At 43.5% G+C, this 15,034-nt stretch overlaps 2 protein-coding genes across 11 annotated transcripts in view; one reads left to right on the forward strand and one right to left on the reverse strand.

Moving 5' to 3' along the window:
• Nucleotides 1-10,560, reverse strand: part of LOC135911737 (protein MMS22-like) — a 164,498-nt gene extending 153,938 nt beyond the window's left edge. The window contains exons 1-2 of one of the 3 annotated variants that reach the window (XM_065444083.2): nucleotides 10,435-10,560; nucleotides 9,961-10,055 (exon numbers count right to left, since the gene is read on the reverse strand). In XM_065444083.2, the coding sequence (XP_065300155.2) occupies nucleotides 9,961-10,021 (61 nt within the window). In that variant the 5' untranslated portion in view covers nucleotides 10,022-10,055; nucleotides 10,435-10,560. Of the gene's footprint in view, nucleotides 1-9,960; nucleotides 10,056-10,225 lie in introns of all 3 variants that reach the window. The other 2 variants (XM_070538428.1, XM_065444084.2) reach the window with 2 other exon arrangements.
• A 37-nt stretch (nucleotides 10,561-10,597) lies between these two features.
• LOC135911738 (sentrin-specific protease 7-like) overlaps nucleotides 10,598-15,034 on the forward strand; it is a 157,083-nt gene continuing 152,646 nt past the window's right edge. For 3 of the 8 annotated variants that reach the window (XM_065444089.2, XM_065444088.2, XM_065444094.2), the window contains exon 1: nucleotides 10,600-10,970. The gene's annotated coding sequence lies outside the window, so the exon portion shown is untranslated. Of the gene's footprint in view, nucleotides 10,971-11,045; nucleotides 11,325-15,034 lie in introns of those variants that run through there. The other 5 variants (XM_065444090.2, XM_065444091.2, XM_065444093.2 and 2 more) reach the window with 4 other exon arrangements.

Below are 15,034 nucleotides of genomic sequence, written 5' to 3' on the forward strand. Positions count from 1 at the left end.
AGTGGTGATATGATCTGATGCAAGTAAGTGGATAGTGATCGTAGTGGGGAACACGAAAAGTCTACGATTGGTCGTAAGGGGATTCCGGGTTTATGGAGTTTTGGCAAGCCGTAGAAAGCTGGAGCGGATCCGTTCCTACAGATTAATTTTAGGTAGAGATTTCGAGAATTTGGGTGGCTGCGGAATATTTCAATCAGCGTCTTGTTCAGCAACGACTGAGTTCTCGTAGTGGGGTCCTTCTTTAGTCTCTCGTAATCTTGGCTGTCAAGTAGGGCGGACGCCTTATCCTCGTAGTCCTTTATGTTCAAAACAACGGTTGAGTTCCCCTTGTCCGCCGGTAGGATCACAATGTTGGTATCTTCTTTCAGCGTTCACACTGCTTTTATTTCGTCGGAAGTTAAGTTGCGTTCTCTTCTGTGGTTGTTATTGGACCTTATTATGCCGATTGCTTTCAGTCTGACCTGTTCCCGCACTTTGGGATCTAGTTGCTGGATGCCGCTCTCAAGGGCGGCGATCATCTTGGGGAGGGGTGGGTTATCTGTCGTAACATTGAATTTTTGACCTTTTGCCAGGATTGAAGTTTCTTCGCTTGTGAGCTTTCTCGATGATAAATTGGTTACTGTGTGCTTGTTTAACACTCCTGTTTTCTCGTTTTCGTTGATTAGGGAAGAGAATTTCTTCTTCTGCGTTTGACTGTGTTTCATTTCCTCTGAGGACGCTACGGCCTTTGCAAACGATTCAATTGATGAAAAGAGATGGGGTACCTTGTGTTCAAGTTGTCTTCTGGCGAAGAACGCGTCGACTTCTTTCTTCCGGATCACCATGTGGCACTCATGTATCCGTGCTGTCACCAATCTTTGCTGGGCCTTGTCGATGATGTCCTGGCCTTCTGGTGTGTTGATTGGTTGGCGTAGCTGGAGACTTCGTGGCACGACGTTCTTGTCTTTGCATTTCCGGGTGAAGTCTAGGTGTGTCTTGAAGGTGGATATTCCTTTCACTGCTTTTATATAGTTCTTTGCAAGTTGCACTGCCTCTAGCCCGAAGTCTGCACGTAAAGACTTGAAGCTAAACTTAACTTCCGACGAAATAAAAGCAGTGAGAACGCTGAAAGAAGATACCAACATTGTGATCCTACCGGCGGACAAGGGGAACTCAACCGTTGTTTTGAACATAAAGGACTACGAGGATAGGGCGTCCGCCCTACTTGACAGCCAAGATTACGAGAGACTAAAGAAGGACCCCACTACGAGAACTCAGTCGTTGCTGAACAAGACGCTGATTGAAATATTCCGCAGCCACCCAAATTCTCGAAATCTCTACCTAAAATTAATCTGTAGGAACGGATCCGCTCCAGCTTTCTACGGCTTGCCAAAACTCCATAAACCCGGAATCCCCTTACGACCAATCGTAGACTTTTCGTGTTCCCCACTACGATCACTATCCACTTACTTGCATCAGATCATATCACCACTCACCGGAAGGACAGCATCGCACGTGCGCGACTCCGAGAATTTCATCAAACTCACATCAAAAATCCGTATCGAAGATGATGAATGTCTGGTCTCTTTTGATGTAATCTCTCTGTTCACAAGAGTACCCATTAAGTTGGCTGTTTCCGCAACTAGAGATGCACTGGAACGTGACGATATGCTCAGTGAGAGAACCCCTTTGAGTGTAGACGAGATCTGCCGCCTTCTCGAACTGTGCCTGTCCAATACCTATTGCACCTTCCGAGGCAGCTACTACAAACAGGTTAAAGGAACTCCTATGGGGGCCTCAATTTCCGTTGCCATGGCTAACTTGACTATGGAGAGCATCGAGGAGAGAGCTTTAAATACTTTTTTCCCGAAACCAAAAGTCTTCCTCAGGTACGTGGATGATTGTTTTTGCATCGTGAAGACGAGCCAAGTCGAAAACTTGCAGAAACACTTAAACTCCATAGACCCGGATATACAGTTCACATATGAGCGCGAACAGAACGGATCACTCCCATTCTTAGATGTACAAGTTACACGAAAAGACGGCATTCTAAAATTTTCAGTCTACCGAAAACCAACCCACACAGGCCGCTATCTTCATTTCCAATCCGACCATCCGGCAAACCACAAGGCGTCTGTTGTAAATTCTTTATTCAAACGAGCCGAAACTCATTCCTCATCGGAATCGGATCTAAAGAAAGAAAAGAGAACGGTTCTCAACGAACTTAAGAGGAATGGCTACACAGATGACTTCATTCGAAAGACAACCAGACAACAAAAAAGAAGAAGCAAAATGCGGGACCTTCAGCCGTTTACTTCTCCCCAACCCCAGAAGCGAGTGTCCATCCCGTACATCAGAGGTACCAGCGAAGCGCTCAGCCGAATATTAAAAAAAGAAGGCCTCAAAGTGGCGCACAAACCAATAAACACTTTCAATATCCTCCTCCCTAAACCAAAAGATCGTCCACCAAAAGAAAAAGCTCAAGGCGTCGTCTACAAAATCAGTTGTGCTGACTGTCCGGCGTCGTACATCGGGGAAACCAAAAATCTAAAAGAAAGGATCAGACAACACGAGAACGACGTCAGGACATTCAACCGTATTCGCAGCGCCGTCGCTGAACACTCTGAAGGCGCCGACCACAAAATTGCTTGCAAGGAAACTGAAATCCTTCAAACAGAAACGAACTGGCGAAAGAGACTACTACTGGAGTCATGGCACATTCAGAATACGGAGAATAACATAAACCGTGTGAAGGGCAACCTACCCTCGGTCTATGTCCATGGCCTTGGCAACATGACGAAAAGAAGAAAAGGACGCACAGCCAGATAGACTCCCGCTCGTTTCACCAACACAGAACGTCGGCGCGACCGTGTATCCTCCCCTCCCCCCCGCGGCCCATCAAGGGCATCCTCGTGAGCACTCCACCCAGCACCGGTCATCGCAGCACCTTGGAAGCGGTCAACAACACAACCCCCCTTTCCTTTTGTTCCCCCCCACCTTTCCGTCTGTGGAGTGTCTCCCCACCTCCCGTGTTCCCCCCCCTCCTTTCTTCAAAAAAGACGCTTTAAAAGCGGCACACCGCCACCCCCCGAAGAACAACCTCCTGAAGAAGGAGCCGAATGGGCTCCGAAACGTCGGGCTAATAAAATTCAGTTATTTGGTTGGAGTCAGTCTCAAGTTCTAATCAATTTCCCAACCAGACAGGCAATTCTGTCGAAATGTTTAGCTTCAAGGCAGTCACTGATTAGCCTACACATTCTTTTCTGTTAACGTTGCAACATGTGAGAGCAATCACAACATTTCTTTGCAAGTCTTTGTTGGAACTTCAGCACACTGGCACTACAAAGCAGACACATAAGAATGTAAGGTCAATGCATGAAATAGCCAATTCCTGCATAATTTGAGTTAGAGTAAGCCTTTTCAGCATCCTTGGGTGTGTATGCCGCGAGATCACATTGCATAGAGATGAGGACTCGCTGCACTATTGCCATGGCCTGGCACAGCCAGCCTAGCGGCACTCATAAATAAGCTAGATGATGTTCAGCTGGTCATTTAGTCATCTGGCTGCAACCACATTTGAATACTGGCAAACTGAAAGTGATGAAACCAATACAGGAAGAGACTCACTTTTAAAGGGCAACTACACCGAAATATTGGACTGTATAAAATGTGTAGTTTAAGCGGGTGTAGATACAAAGCAGCCACTGTGCAAAATTTTGTTGAAGTATGAGTGTCTGTGTCACGAACAGCTAACAAATATAGAAATTTTCGATATTGAAATTGAAAAAAATAAAATGCTGCCATTACCATTCACTGAAAATGACACAGAGCACAGAACACCGAGGATCAACAAGATGCCTGGGCATAAACTCTGAGATTAGATAGCGCCCATGGCTCGCTGAAAGTCTCAAGGCCATGTTCTGTGATATGCGTCACATGCACTAACCACCACATGCCTGAATCATTCACTAAGGTGCTGTTTAAAGGCTATCAGTAAAAAAATGAAGCAATTATCAGCCCTGCAGCTAAAGCAAGATTGCTTCGATAGAATACACATTTGTAGCAAACTTAGTCAAAGTAACATTTCGTTGTTGTTTTTTAACCTTCCGTTCATTGTGGAAAAGCACGCCTTCCCTTTCCTTATACACAAACTCAGCCCTTCCACACCTAGCAATGATTCTTTATTACTAGAGATAAGCTTCTCTCACTGACAGTTCTTTTATACAGGGCTTCAAATAAACTGTCCGCGCTTGAAAATTTCGTACCAGATGTAAATAGACAGACAGCAACTATATACCTTTAAATTAGATTGTCTTAGCGCACTGTGGATTTGTATGATGGTGCTCATGATATGCCAAATGCAAGACATTTCTCAGTTTGTCTGACACTGGAGCAAATGTGGACTTTTCATTTGCATGACAGCGAAATAAGAGATTTGCATTTTTATTGCAATATTCTGGTTCTAATGATGAATTATTTTCACATGTGTCCAGAGTGGACAAAGATCCGTATAAGAAATCATACCTCCTTCACGATCTTTTTTTGTTGCTATGTATTTCAGTACCAGGGAACTATTTTCGGTATCCAATAACAGAAGAACTTGGTAGAGAAGCCTTGCAACAAAAGCATAAGCCCACCCTTCAGAATAAAGAAATAATAATGCGTGGAACAAATACCTAATAACATAATCGTTGAAAACAGCTCAAAACATGCATCAATTCTAGCTTGACATCAGGAACAGAACCCATAGTAGTGATCCCAGCTTGTGATCACATTTGATACCAAACAACTGGTGAAATAATCAACAGTAGCCAAACAGGGAAAGCTTCAGCATGACAACAGTCTTCTGCAAGGAGGCCTGTCTTTGTCAGAGCAACAGATACTTTATTTGGCAGCATTCAATAGCTCGTTCTGCCCCCTCTCCCCCTCCATCCCTCCAAATGGGAAAGGAGAATTTAGAGTAAGAAAACAGTTTCACGAGAGAAGTCGAACTCTTCAAAGGCAAGAGTATTGTGATGGCGAGGATGGGGGGGTTGGAAGAAAGTATTGCTGCGAGTTCTCCGAAGAAGTAGGGGAGACAAAAATGAAAAAAAAAAAAAAAACGTATTTCTGGTGGATTACCATTACCCGGAAAACAGCAAGCAAGATAACATAAGCCTCTCACAGCCACTGTGACATAGTGGTCGGGTCACATTGTGCCACTGAGAGCATCAAGCCACTTCCTGTGCCTCCAAACTAGTCCTTCCCCATCTGCCTGACTTGACTCTGCATTCACCGATGTTACTAGCCTAAACATGAGGTACCCTCAACAAACAGCATTGTTTCTCCATTGTTGCTTGCCTCCAAGCGCATAAAACTCATCTCCCCTTCTTTTGATAGCCTGTGGCTCCTCTTATATTACAAGGCAAACAAAGAAGCAGAGTGGAAAATAAAAAGACTAGTTTGGTAGCACAGAAAACAGCTCCCATTGCATACCTGCCAACCTGTCAACTTTAGAATGTAAAAATTGCATGAACACAGCACCGAGGGAGGGGGATGTAAGGAGGTAACAGCATGCAGCACACAATCAGCAGAGACTTGCAATCAACACTTCGACTTTTTCAGCAACGTTGGTGTAGCAGATTTCACCTGCTTCAGAAACTTGAGAGAGAGAGAGAGAGAGAGAGAGAGAGAGAGAGAGAGAGAGAGAGAGACACTCTCGGACAGCGTGACATCCTGAAGAAATGCTGCACTGAAAGAATAGAGTACTGTGGTGAATTTTATGGAAAAGTCACCCGGGCTGTACAGTCCCTTAAAGGATGTCAAAACAGCAGTGAGTAAGTGTAACATCTCTGTGAAATGCTGAAGCAAACTAAAAGTTTTATTAAGTCAAGTAGATTAAGGAAGTTGTATAAGTTGCAAGCCAACAGGGAATTGAGCAATTGCGAAACAACCAGGGTGAGTAAAAGAATAATGATTCACAGTGAGTTAAAATGTGCACGTTTCACAGCAGATGGCAGTGAACTAACAATACTACTATGCAAACTTATGGAGAAAAATGTGTCTTAATTTTTCTTATGTTGAAAAGTGTACTGGAAAGGATCAATAATTCACTGGTAAATGAAGTAAACTTGTTTGCATAGGTAAAAGTCATAATATATTTAATCTGAATGCATTCTAACAATACAGACAAGCACTGCAGTACACAATCTCACACATCAGAGCAACACAGTGGCCTGGAACTTACCAAGGCCCGAACGCAACTAACCAACGAGGATGTGGAACCCTGTATGCAGGATGAGGCCAAGCAGCTTCATAGCATTGTTTGCAATTACATGAATGCACCCCTTAAAAACAATGATTCATTTATGCAAACACCTAGATTGTGGTGTATGGAACTGCAGCGATATCTAAGCTATCTGTGTTATACAAGTACCAAAGGGGGCAAGTGTTTGTGGCTATACGGAACAATGCACATCTTGGAAGCTTTGATTGTGAGTTCGCTCAAGGAACACCAGTCAATGCAGTGTAGATATAATTTTGGATGAGAAAAGAGCTTAGTGTCATCAATGAAGGCTACACTTCATGGTTTCATTTAGCCATAAACAAAAATTAGCCATATATGAAGCACAATATGATACATGAACCATATTTGTGTAATCATCAGATCAAGAGCAAGAATGTTTCATATACAAGCCATATTGGAATAGCGTTAGAAAAAGCACTGAATAAGGTACCAGGCCAAATGCTTTGGAAAGGTCAAAACAAAGTGATTTCTGGCATGAACAGTTGCAGTGTATGTGGAAGCATTGCTGCAGTAAGCGTTGCGTGTGTGAGAAAACAATAGGAATATAAAGGAGATGCAGCCCCAACTCCGCTAGATTTGAGGTTTATATTTGTGCCCTCAATTGCCGAAGGTTTTACCGACAATATGGGCAAGAACAAATGTATGCATTTGTGGCTGACCTGAATGACGAATAAGTTTTTGGAACAAGTGACAGAAGCGATAGGGGCACAGCTGCAAGAGACCATGAGACAGGCCAGTGCTAGGTCACAAAAGACAGACCTAAGTATAGCAACAAAAGAGTGCTTCCATCTATTTTTAAGTCCAGTGTACAGTGATCCTCTACATGCAACAAACTGCGTTTTTAAACGATGTGGTGCCATATCAATACTGAAGCATTGACAACCGAAGAGGTGCATAATGTATGGATGACAGATATACTTCAACGGTAGAGAAAGAAGAGGAAGCCGTACCTCAGGAGAAGAATTTTAGAAATGCAATGCGTCTTGAAAACACGTGATGTCAAAGAGAAAATAAACAAAACTAATAATAACAGCCTGCAATTCCACCCAGTGAAAAAAAGAAAGCAGGAAGCACATACGTTACATTTCAAAACAGCAAAATGTTTGTTTCCAAATGCCTGCTGAAAATTAGAGCTAAATGTGCTGCAGCTGTGCCAACGCGCATGTGTGCCTGAGAAATTCACAAAAGTGACACAGGAATAAGAGGTTTGTCCCAATTTATGTTTTTATATTAGTGCAGAAAAAAGTCAATGTGATAACGTACATATATGCCATTTTACATAGTATGGATATTCAAAGCAATCAGTACAGATCTATGGCCCAACTGCCTGCATCACACTGTATTACACTGATGGCCAATTAACACTGGGTCGTGGAGAAGAAGGTAGCACACAAAGGTAGCAGTTTCAGCACACGAGGACCTTGCATATGCGCCCATCTTCTCACATTTGTCGGTGCCTACTTAGCACTTATTTCTATGACAGCAGGCTGTAGTGAAGGCAATGTAATAATAGGCAAGGGGATTTAGAGAAATACCTATCACACGGGAACACAAAAACTCTTTTACGTAAGCGGTCTTTCACCAAGTTGAAATACTTTTTAACGAAGAGGTATAGCACAGCAGACACGCGACACCGACAATTTCCTGTTAGTGTTTTCTTCTGGACACACTACCGAAAGTGTAGCGCTAGCGTTCGAAACAAAATTGGCCAAAATAGACAGATGTGCCTCGAAATCTAAAGCAAGAACTTATTGTATAACACGTTTTTCAATGCCGTGCATACAGTTTTTCTTGTCCGTGTGGCATGCGTCTGTAAGCGTCATCACATGACATCCCCGACCAGTTCGACCTGCTTACGAGAGTACAGAAGAAAATGAGCATTACTGGGTTTGCTACACCTTCTGCGAGACATAAAATTATTTATTATTATGAGCCTAGGCAACAGAAAAATACGTATTTGCTTATTTTCTTTAATATGTGATAATTGATGGCGCCCTTTCGAGGCTACTCCTTTTTCGGCCGCAAAAGATATCGACGAACTCCGCTTCCAGAAAAGACTAGTTATGAAAAACAGATCACTCTCTGTTGTGTGTCTGCGTGCAAAACTCCTTTTCTGGAGAAGTATTTTTGCTCAAAGTTTTTTTGAGTGTTTGTGTGACATGAATATCAGACAGTGCTTAAAAGGACACTAAAGAGAAAAATAATTTGTATTAGCACATTACTACTCTACGATACCAAAACAGGCCACAACGATGTCATAGATTTTGATGGTGTCTGCTCGCAACTAATAAGTATATTATGGGTAAAGATAGACTAAATGTATTCAAAAAGAGCAATGACTGAACTCAGCAAGCTTTGAGGGCTTTTACTTGGCACAAAGGCCAAACACGAGAATACATTTTGAGATTCATGATGCCACACTGACGTATACAGGCGCTTATGCACAAATGAAAAGGGAACTTTGACGTAAATTTGTTTTCTCCTAATAATCAACATATTACTATGAAATTAACAAAAACATAGTTAGACAATGCTAAATAATGTAAGCTGACTTAATGTTTTTGTTTAGCACGTTAATTTAAGAAAGTGATGGCAGGTGCAGTGTAAAAAGTTTGCCGACAGAACTTTGAAAGCCATTTCACAACTTTCTTTAATATCTCTTGTAGAAAGCTAGAAGGTTGGTGACAATCTGCCACCTTTCTAGTGTCTATGTAGTTTGCAGCAGCTTGATAAAAATTTTGTGCTACATACTGAGGTTAGGTAGGACAAATAAAATGGGTCATGAAGCAGATTAAGTTTGCAAGATGTGATCACTACTTGTAAACAAGCATGTCCATCAGCAATAGCAATAAGCAACAGCTGCCTTTCTGTTCTCAGCCATAAAATCTTTGCACATAAGTATGGCCATGAAAAAGAATCTCTTTTCGCAGCTTTGAAGGTAGAAAAAGAAATTAAAAGGAATAAATTGATAACAAAATGACTAAGCGAAAATGTAGAGCACTGTACGTCCACAATGCTGAACTCCTTGTCGTGCCAAACACCACAGCAAATTTGGTATTTGTAGAGACATCCATGACATGGTATAAAAAGTATTAGAGTTTTAGTTTGTCCGTATGTGTGTAACCCTTAAAGAAATACCAGGAGCTCGTCCGTGGCGTTTTCCAACAAAGCTGCTGAAGGCACATTGATCAAGGGCTTTACGAGTAACCAGAGACATGAACAACAGTAACAATGCTAGCAGGGTCACCTCGCAACACTTTGTCGTACAACATGTTAAAAACATGTCTGTGTTACTTGGATGCTCTCATCAAAGAAAAATAAAACAGGAATAACTGAGCATTCACAATTATGTGGCAGCCTATACATTTTACACTAGCAAAGTTGAATACGATTGGCAGCTGCAATGATAGCTTTGTGTCCTTTTTGGTGAATCCTTATAGCACAAGATGGCACCACCAACGTGGCTGCTCCACGTCTACGGAGCTAAAGCTTTATTGAGAAGAACACGAAGCGGAAGCTGATTCCCAGTCCCTATAAACTTCAACAGGTTTGCTGCGACAACTTCTGAAATGTGCGTGCCATCTTTTACGTAAAGAGAGCCAGAGCACTGCCAAAACATGAAATCAAAACTCGCAATGAGTTGATGCAACGTGATATCACCAATCCGTGCAGACGAAGAAATTCCAACGACATACCGAAAACCGCTTTGGAGGAATGTTTCTCCGGTTGGCACGGAAATGCTGCTGCGACTGCCATCGTATGAACGATCACGATCAATGTTTTTTGGGACCTGTAGAGAATTTTAAGTCATGAAGCAACGCAGCAAAGATAGTTCAGACCAAATGCACCGAAAATAAATTAACGACGTTAAGCTATTACTGTAAATGAATAAACACCTAGAAAGTGCACCTAGAAAAGAAACAATACGTTCCGCTATTATTGTAAATGAAGGCACTGCACCTTGAAAAGAAAACACTGGTAATGGTAATTGGAAAACAATTAAAGATGATACGCCTGGAGGAGCAATGACGAGGGCCATCGCTTGGCGAAAAATTTTGCGTGCCTTATCAAGTCGGGTAGTCAGCAGATAAGTTCGGTCCCATTCGGATACAATAAAATCCACACAACACTACGACAACGTGACAACGCTTGCGGCTGTCGACACTCACCTCCAAAAACCAAACACCCGCACTCATGTCACACGAGTTTCCCTCCTTTTCAAAACTTCTCCGTAAGAGCGCGCTTCCGAGGACCGAACGAAAAGCAACATAGATGGCGACACCTTTGAAACCGACCGTCACGTCTCCGGAGCGGCTCTGCGAGCTACGCTCCGTTTGTGTCGTTTGGCGTTTCTTTTCTTCCTTGCAGTCCGAGGCCGTCATAAGCTGAAGGAAGCTCCCTTCGAGCTTTGAACAAAAAAGACGAAGTCCTCCGCTCTGCCGGGTATTTGCATAACCACCTGATCGCTAGACATCCCCCGGCGTGTCTTGTTTGTGTTGTATTTCGGCATCAGTGGGTTATCATGACTGTTCCGCCGTGGTGAGAGATCGTGGTGGAAGTGGGACGTGCAAAACGAGAGTCGCCCGTGTGGATGTTTTGCGCGTGCGGACCCGGCAACAGCTTTGGCTGCGGGCGTTGATTCGGACCGCACAAGCTGCGAGACCTCGCCGCAACGCCACTAAAGTCTGGCCGAAGCAAGCTCGCCGTAAGTGGTTTTTTTCTCTCGCGGAAGTGGATTTGTCAGTGGATGCTTGGGAAGCGCCGCGCTGCTCCGCCACGACCGACCGCGGTTCCGGAGGGGACCCATCTTGGAGCCGCGGCTGTGGCTGCGTGCGTTGTCGCCCAACGGTCGGCGCAAGTGTTTGGGCATGCTTGAGCCCTGCTCAATGCGTCCCGTGTGTCTGCGGCACGCAAAACAATGCGGCTGTTGTTAGGCTTAATTCTTCGACTCCGCTTGCACTCACCCCAAGCATACACTGCAGACGTCGCGCACGACATCGAAAAAGCCCCCTACCATCTGCACCGTAAAGTCCGATCCCACTTCGTGCCCGCGGTCACGGTATGTTACACGCTTTCTTGTTCTCGGCGCCCAACGTTCCGTGCGGTACCCGGTGAAATTCGATGACTGCTCGCAAGCTATATTTGTGCACTTTGGACGTCGACTCAGTTCAACCACTCGGTTACACCACTAGGGTGCCGGCTAAGCGGTCTTGTGTTCGGCAGTTTGGGGAAGCTCCCGCATTTGCGACAGGAAGCATGCCGTACCAGGCAAGGTCACAAATGGTTCGTGTAAAGAAAAGAAAAAGTCGTAGTCGCACGCGTTGTCTGCGCACGCATGCCAGCGTTCCCCCAGTCATAACTTCATAATCGCATAATGAGGCAGTAAATTTTGTATGCGCATTTCCAAAACACTGTTCTTAGCCACTGTTACTTTATCAAATGCTCTCGGAGAGCGAAAAAAACTGAATTACAGCTGCATTTCTTGCTTTGCGTTTACGAACTGTAATCGCCCGCTCGCGTGCAGTGCGATCATTTGCTACGCTTTTCTTTCTTTTTTGGGGGGAGGGGGGAGAGGGGGATTGCAAGGCTTTGATATTCGACAAAGTCTCAAACATATAAAATTGAAACAGCAACCAGCCTCCCAAACATGATGAGATGCACATAACGCGACTGACCTGTGACTGTTGCCAAGGGAAATGGTTTAGAGTGCCCTGTTAAATGAACATAGCTTAGGGCAATGACATTGAAAGTCATAACTCTTAGGAGACTCATTGCAGCAGTATCAATATAAAGGCAAATATGGCAAAGTATGCAATCCAGAATGGGTACCGTGGTATATATTCATGAGAGGGAATATTGTTCTTACAAGTCTGGTAAAATTTCCAATCCCGTAGGCCCCATTTCATCTGCCGGAGGTAGCACTTCTGTTTTCAGCAGTCAGGGCCACATTCTACTTGCTCATGTTGATGTGTTCTGCAGTGTTGTCAATGCTTGATGGGCGGTACTGTTGCATCTGCAATACAATCTCTCAATCCATGTCCCATGAGTAAATAATAAAAAAAAAAGAATAAAACAAGGACCACCGTTCCTTAGACTCAACGATAGTTCACTGCTTGGTAGTCACTTCACCTGAAATTACTGCAGATCCATCTTTCTACTGCATAGCACGTCTCAAATCTGGCCGTGTCAAGGATGTTTTGAGCACTTCCAGTGCCATCATTTGTGTCGGCCATGGCAGGGCCACTAAAGTGGTAAAATGTTGTGTTTTGATCTAACCATATTTCTCCAGGGGAGGCATCCTGTATGAGTCCACCTAGTGTACATGTCCATTTCGTCTGCTGCTAAAGTGCTGATTGGCTGTGGCACCTCACTGCTGCGGACGCGCAGACAAGCCCAGCCAATCGGAACTTCAACAGCAGATGAAATGAATGTGTCCACTAGATGGACTCTTAACAGAATACCTCTCCAGCAGTCTGTGAAAGCTCAATTTGGGGCACCAGTGTGAGGCTTATGTGATGTCATTAGGTGGACCTGTCAGCTAATTGTCTGCTCCTCAGATAATGTCTTGTGCAGCATTTGTTATTCAGATGGGATAGAAAATACAAGTGGGATGCGCAGCTGTTGCTGCAGACCCATTGGCAGATCGTAAGATAGGAAAGGCTGTGGGTTGGGTTGGAGGGATGTGCTGTCCGTTCCATTTCCTTTGACTTTCCCTTTGTCACAATTTCAACTTCAGTAATCTGCACCTCACAATAAAGTGCATCTCAGTTTCCCCATGCTTGGCCTTGGTGGATGCTCATTGCTTCATAGTTTATTTGTGTGGCTGCTAGTTGTGTCCTTTCATTCTGTGCATTGATTAGATTACAGCAGTGCACTGAGGTGGATGTCAATATTGAAGGTTTGCTTTGTTAAAGGTTTACGGAGAGGAAAATGTTGTTTCGCTTTCTTTGTGTTGCTCCCATTTTTATTGAGGCTTTATACTGCAGTTATTATATGTACAAACAATTCTGTACTTATATAATCTTTTAATGCAACTTGCTCAAACAGATGCCATATTCAGCTTTCTCCATGAAAACTTTGTTGAAGTGAAAACGTGCCTGCTGCAGGCCTTGTTGTGGCTGTAATTCTGATGCACAAAGTTCTATGGGACGCCAAAGAGGAATGAAAAAAAAAAAACGTTGTGCCAGAAATTTAGCTGGACCGGTGTTCGTTACGCAGGGATTCGACTGTATCAGTTATTGCTATTTAGCTGTCGTGCAGGTTAAACACCAGAAAGGAATGCCTCACAGAGGAGATGGTCACATTACACAGTATGGGCATGATATCAAGCATTAAACTAGGACACATCTCCCAACCTTCAAGGTCATAAATTTACTTTTTGGCGCTCTTCTGTCTCTTGAACATTGCTGGAAAATTAAAGGTGTGCTGGCACTGCTCACAGAGAACCTGCTGCATATTCTTACGAATTCTGACTGAAATTCATGCAGCATAGGACTGGACTGTGTCATAAATCCTGACATACAACGCTCTTCCTCTGTGATTAACATCATAAATTGAAATGTGAGCAGAAAAAAAAAAAAAGAACTTGATCGAATGCTTGTGGATGCCTACCTAATTACATAGAATTGCGACATTGACAAGGAAGTTTTAAAATAAATGTGCTGGAGTGGCAGCACCTGCAGCTTCATACCAGCAGAGGTGAAGCCTGAGTTCGCACATACTTCAGCTGTGAAAGAGATACATACTAGCTCATGTTGGCTCGCAGCTCAAGTGCTTTTGCTCCGTTAATGTAAACGCTAGGCTAATTGGAAGACAAAAGCTTGCCGTTTCTAACTAAATTGTTACGTTTGGCTGAGTACTAATGCCATGAAATTTGCCAAAACGTTGCCACAACGTTCAGGTTTCATCCTAAAACCACCGACACAATGGTACCATATTATTAGGTTGTAGTGCGAAGCGACAAAGACTAGAAGACTGGACGAGTGCTAACTCTCAGCTAAATCTTAATTGAAACAATCAACACATATATAAATGAATGCAGAAACCATAGTAAACAAAACATGACATAATATAAAGACTATCAGTTAACAGGTAAACGTATCGGAAGGAAGGGAAGCCATAAAAACCAAACAAGAAAAGGCATTACCTGAGATTGACAATGGTACACATTGAGCAAGATCTGTATGCCCAAATTAGCTATCATGAACCCACTTAAAGGAGCCCTCAAACACTTTTCAAGCCACTGTTTTTCGTTTTTTGGTAGTGGATTGCGTAGATTGACGATTGGAGAGATACTGCAACAAGAATGGCCGCGATAAGGCTACACAATCCCAAGTTACTCAGCTGGAAAATATCAGTATACAAAAAAAGAAATGCATGCATTCAACTCAAATTTTGTGCAGTCTTCCTTCCCTTTTCTCTCACCCACTAACGTACCCCCTCGCTGCCAATAGTAAGAGCCTGAAGCACCTATATAGCGGAAATTTGCACTCCATGGTTACCTACATGTTCTATGTTAACTGACTTTGGTATGTTGATGATGTGGTTATTATTTTGGTAAACAAGCTCGTTTATACCTTTTGGAACCTTTCATGTTCCAATCCCAGGTCAAGTAACCTGGGATTGTGCAACACATCTTTCACGACAAAAAAACAAAAGGGGTGCGACAACAACAATGCGCTGAAGTGAGAAACCTGCACCATGTGATTAACATGCTAAATAGGGCATCGAGGGGACAACACTGCTCATGAGTGTATAAAAGTGAGAAGA

The sequence above is a fragment of the Dermacentor albipictus genome, chromosome 5 (assembly GCF_038994185.2).
Source record: "Dermacentor albipictus isolate Rhodes 1998 colony chromosome 5, USDA_Dalb.pri_finalv2, whole genome shotgun sequence".
In the NCBI taxonomy this organism is placed as follows: domain Eukaryota; kingdom Metazoa; phylum Arthropoda; class Arachnida; order Ixodida; family Ixodidae; genus Dermacentor; species Dermacentor albipictus.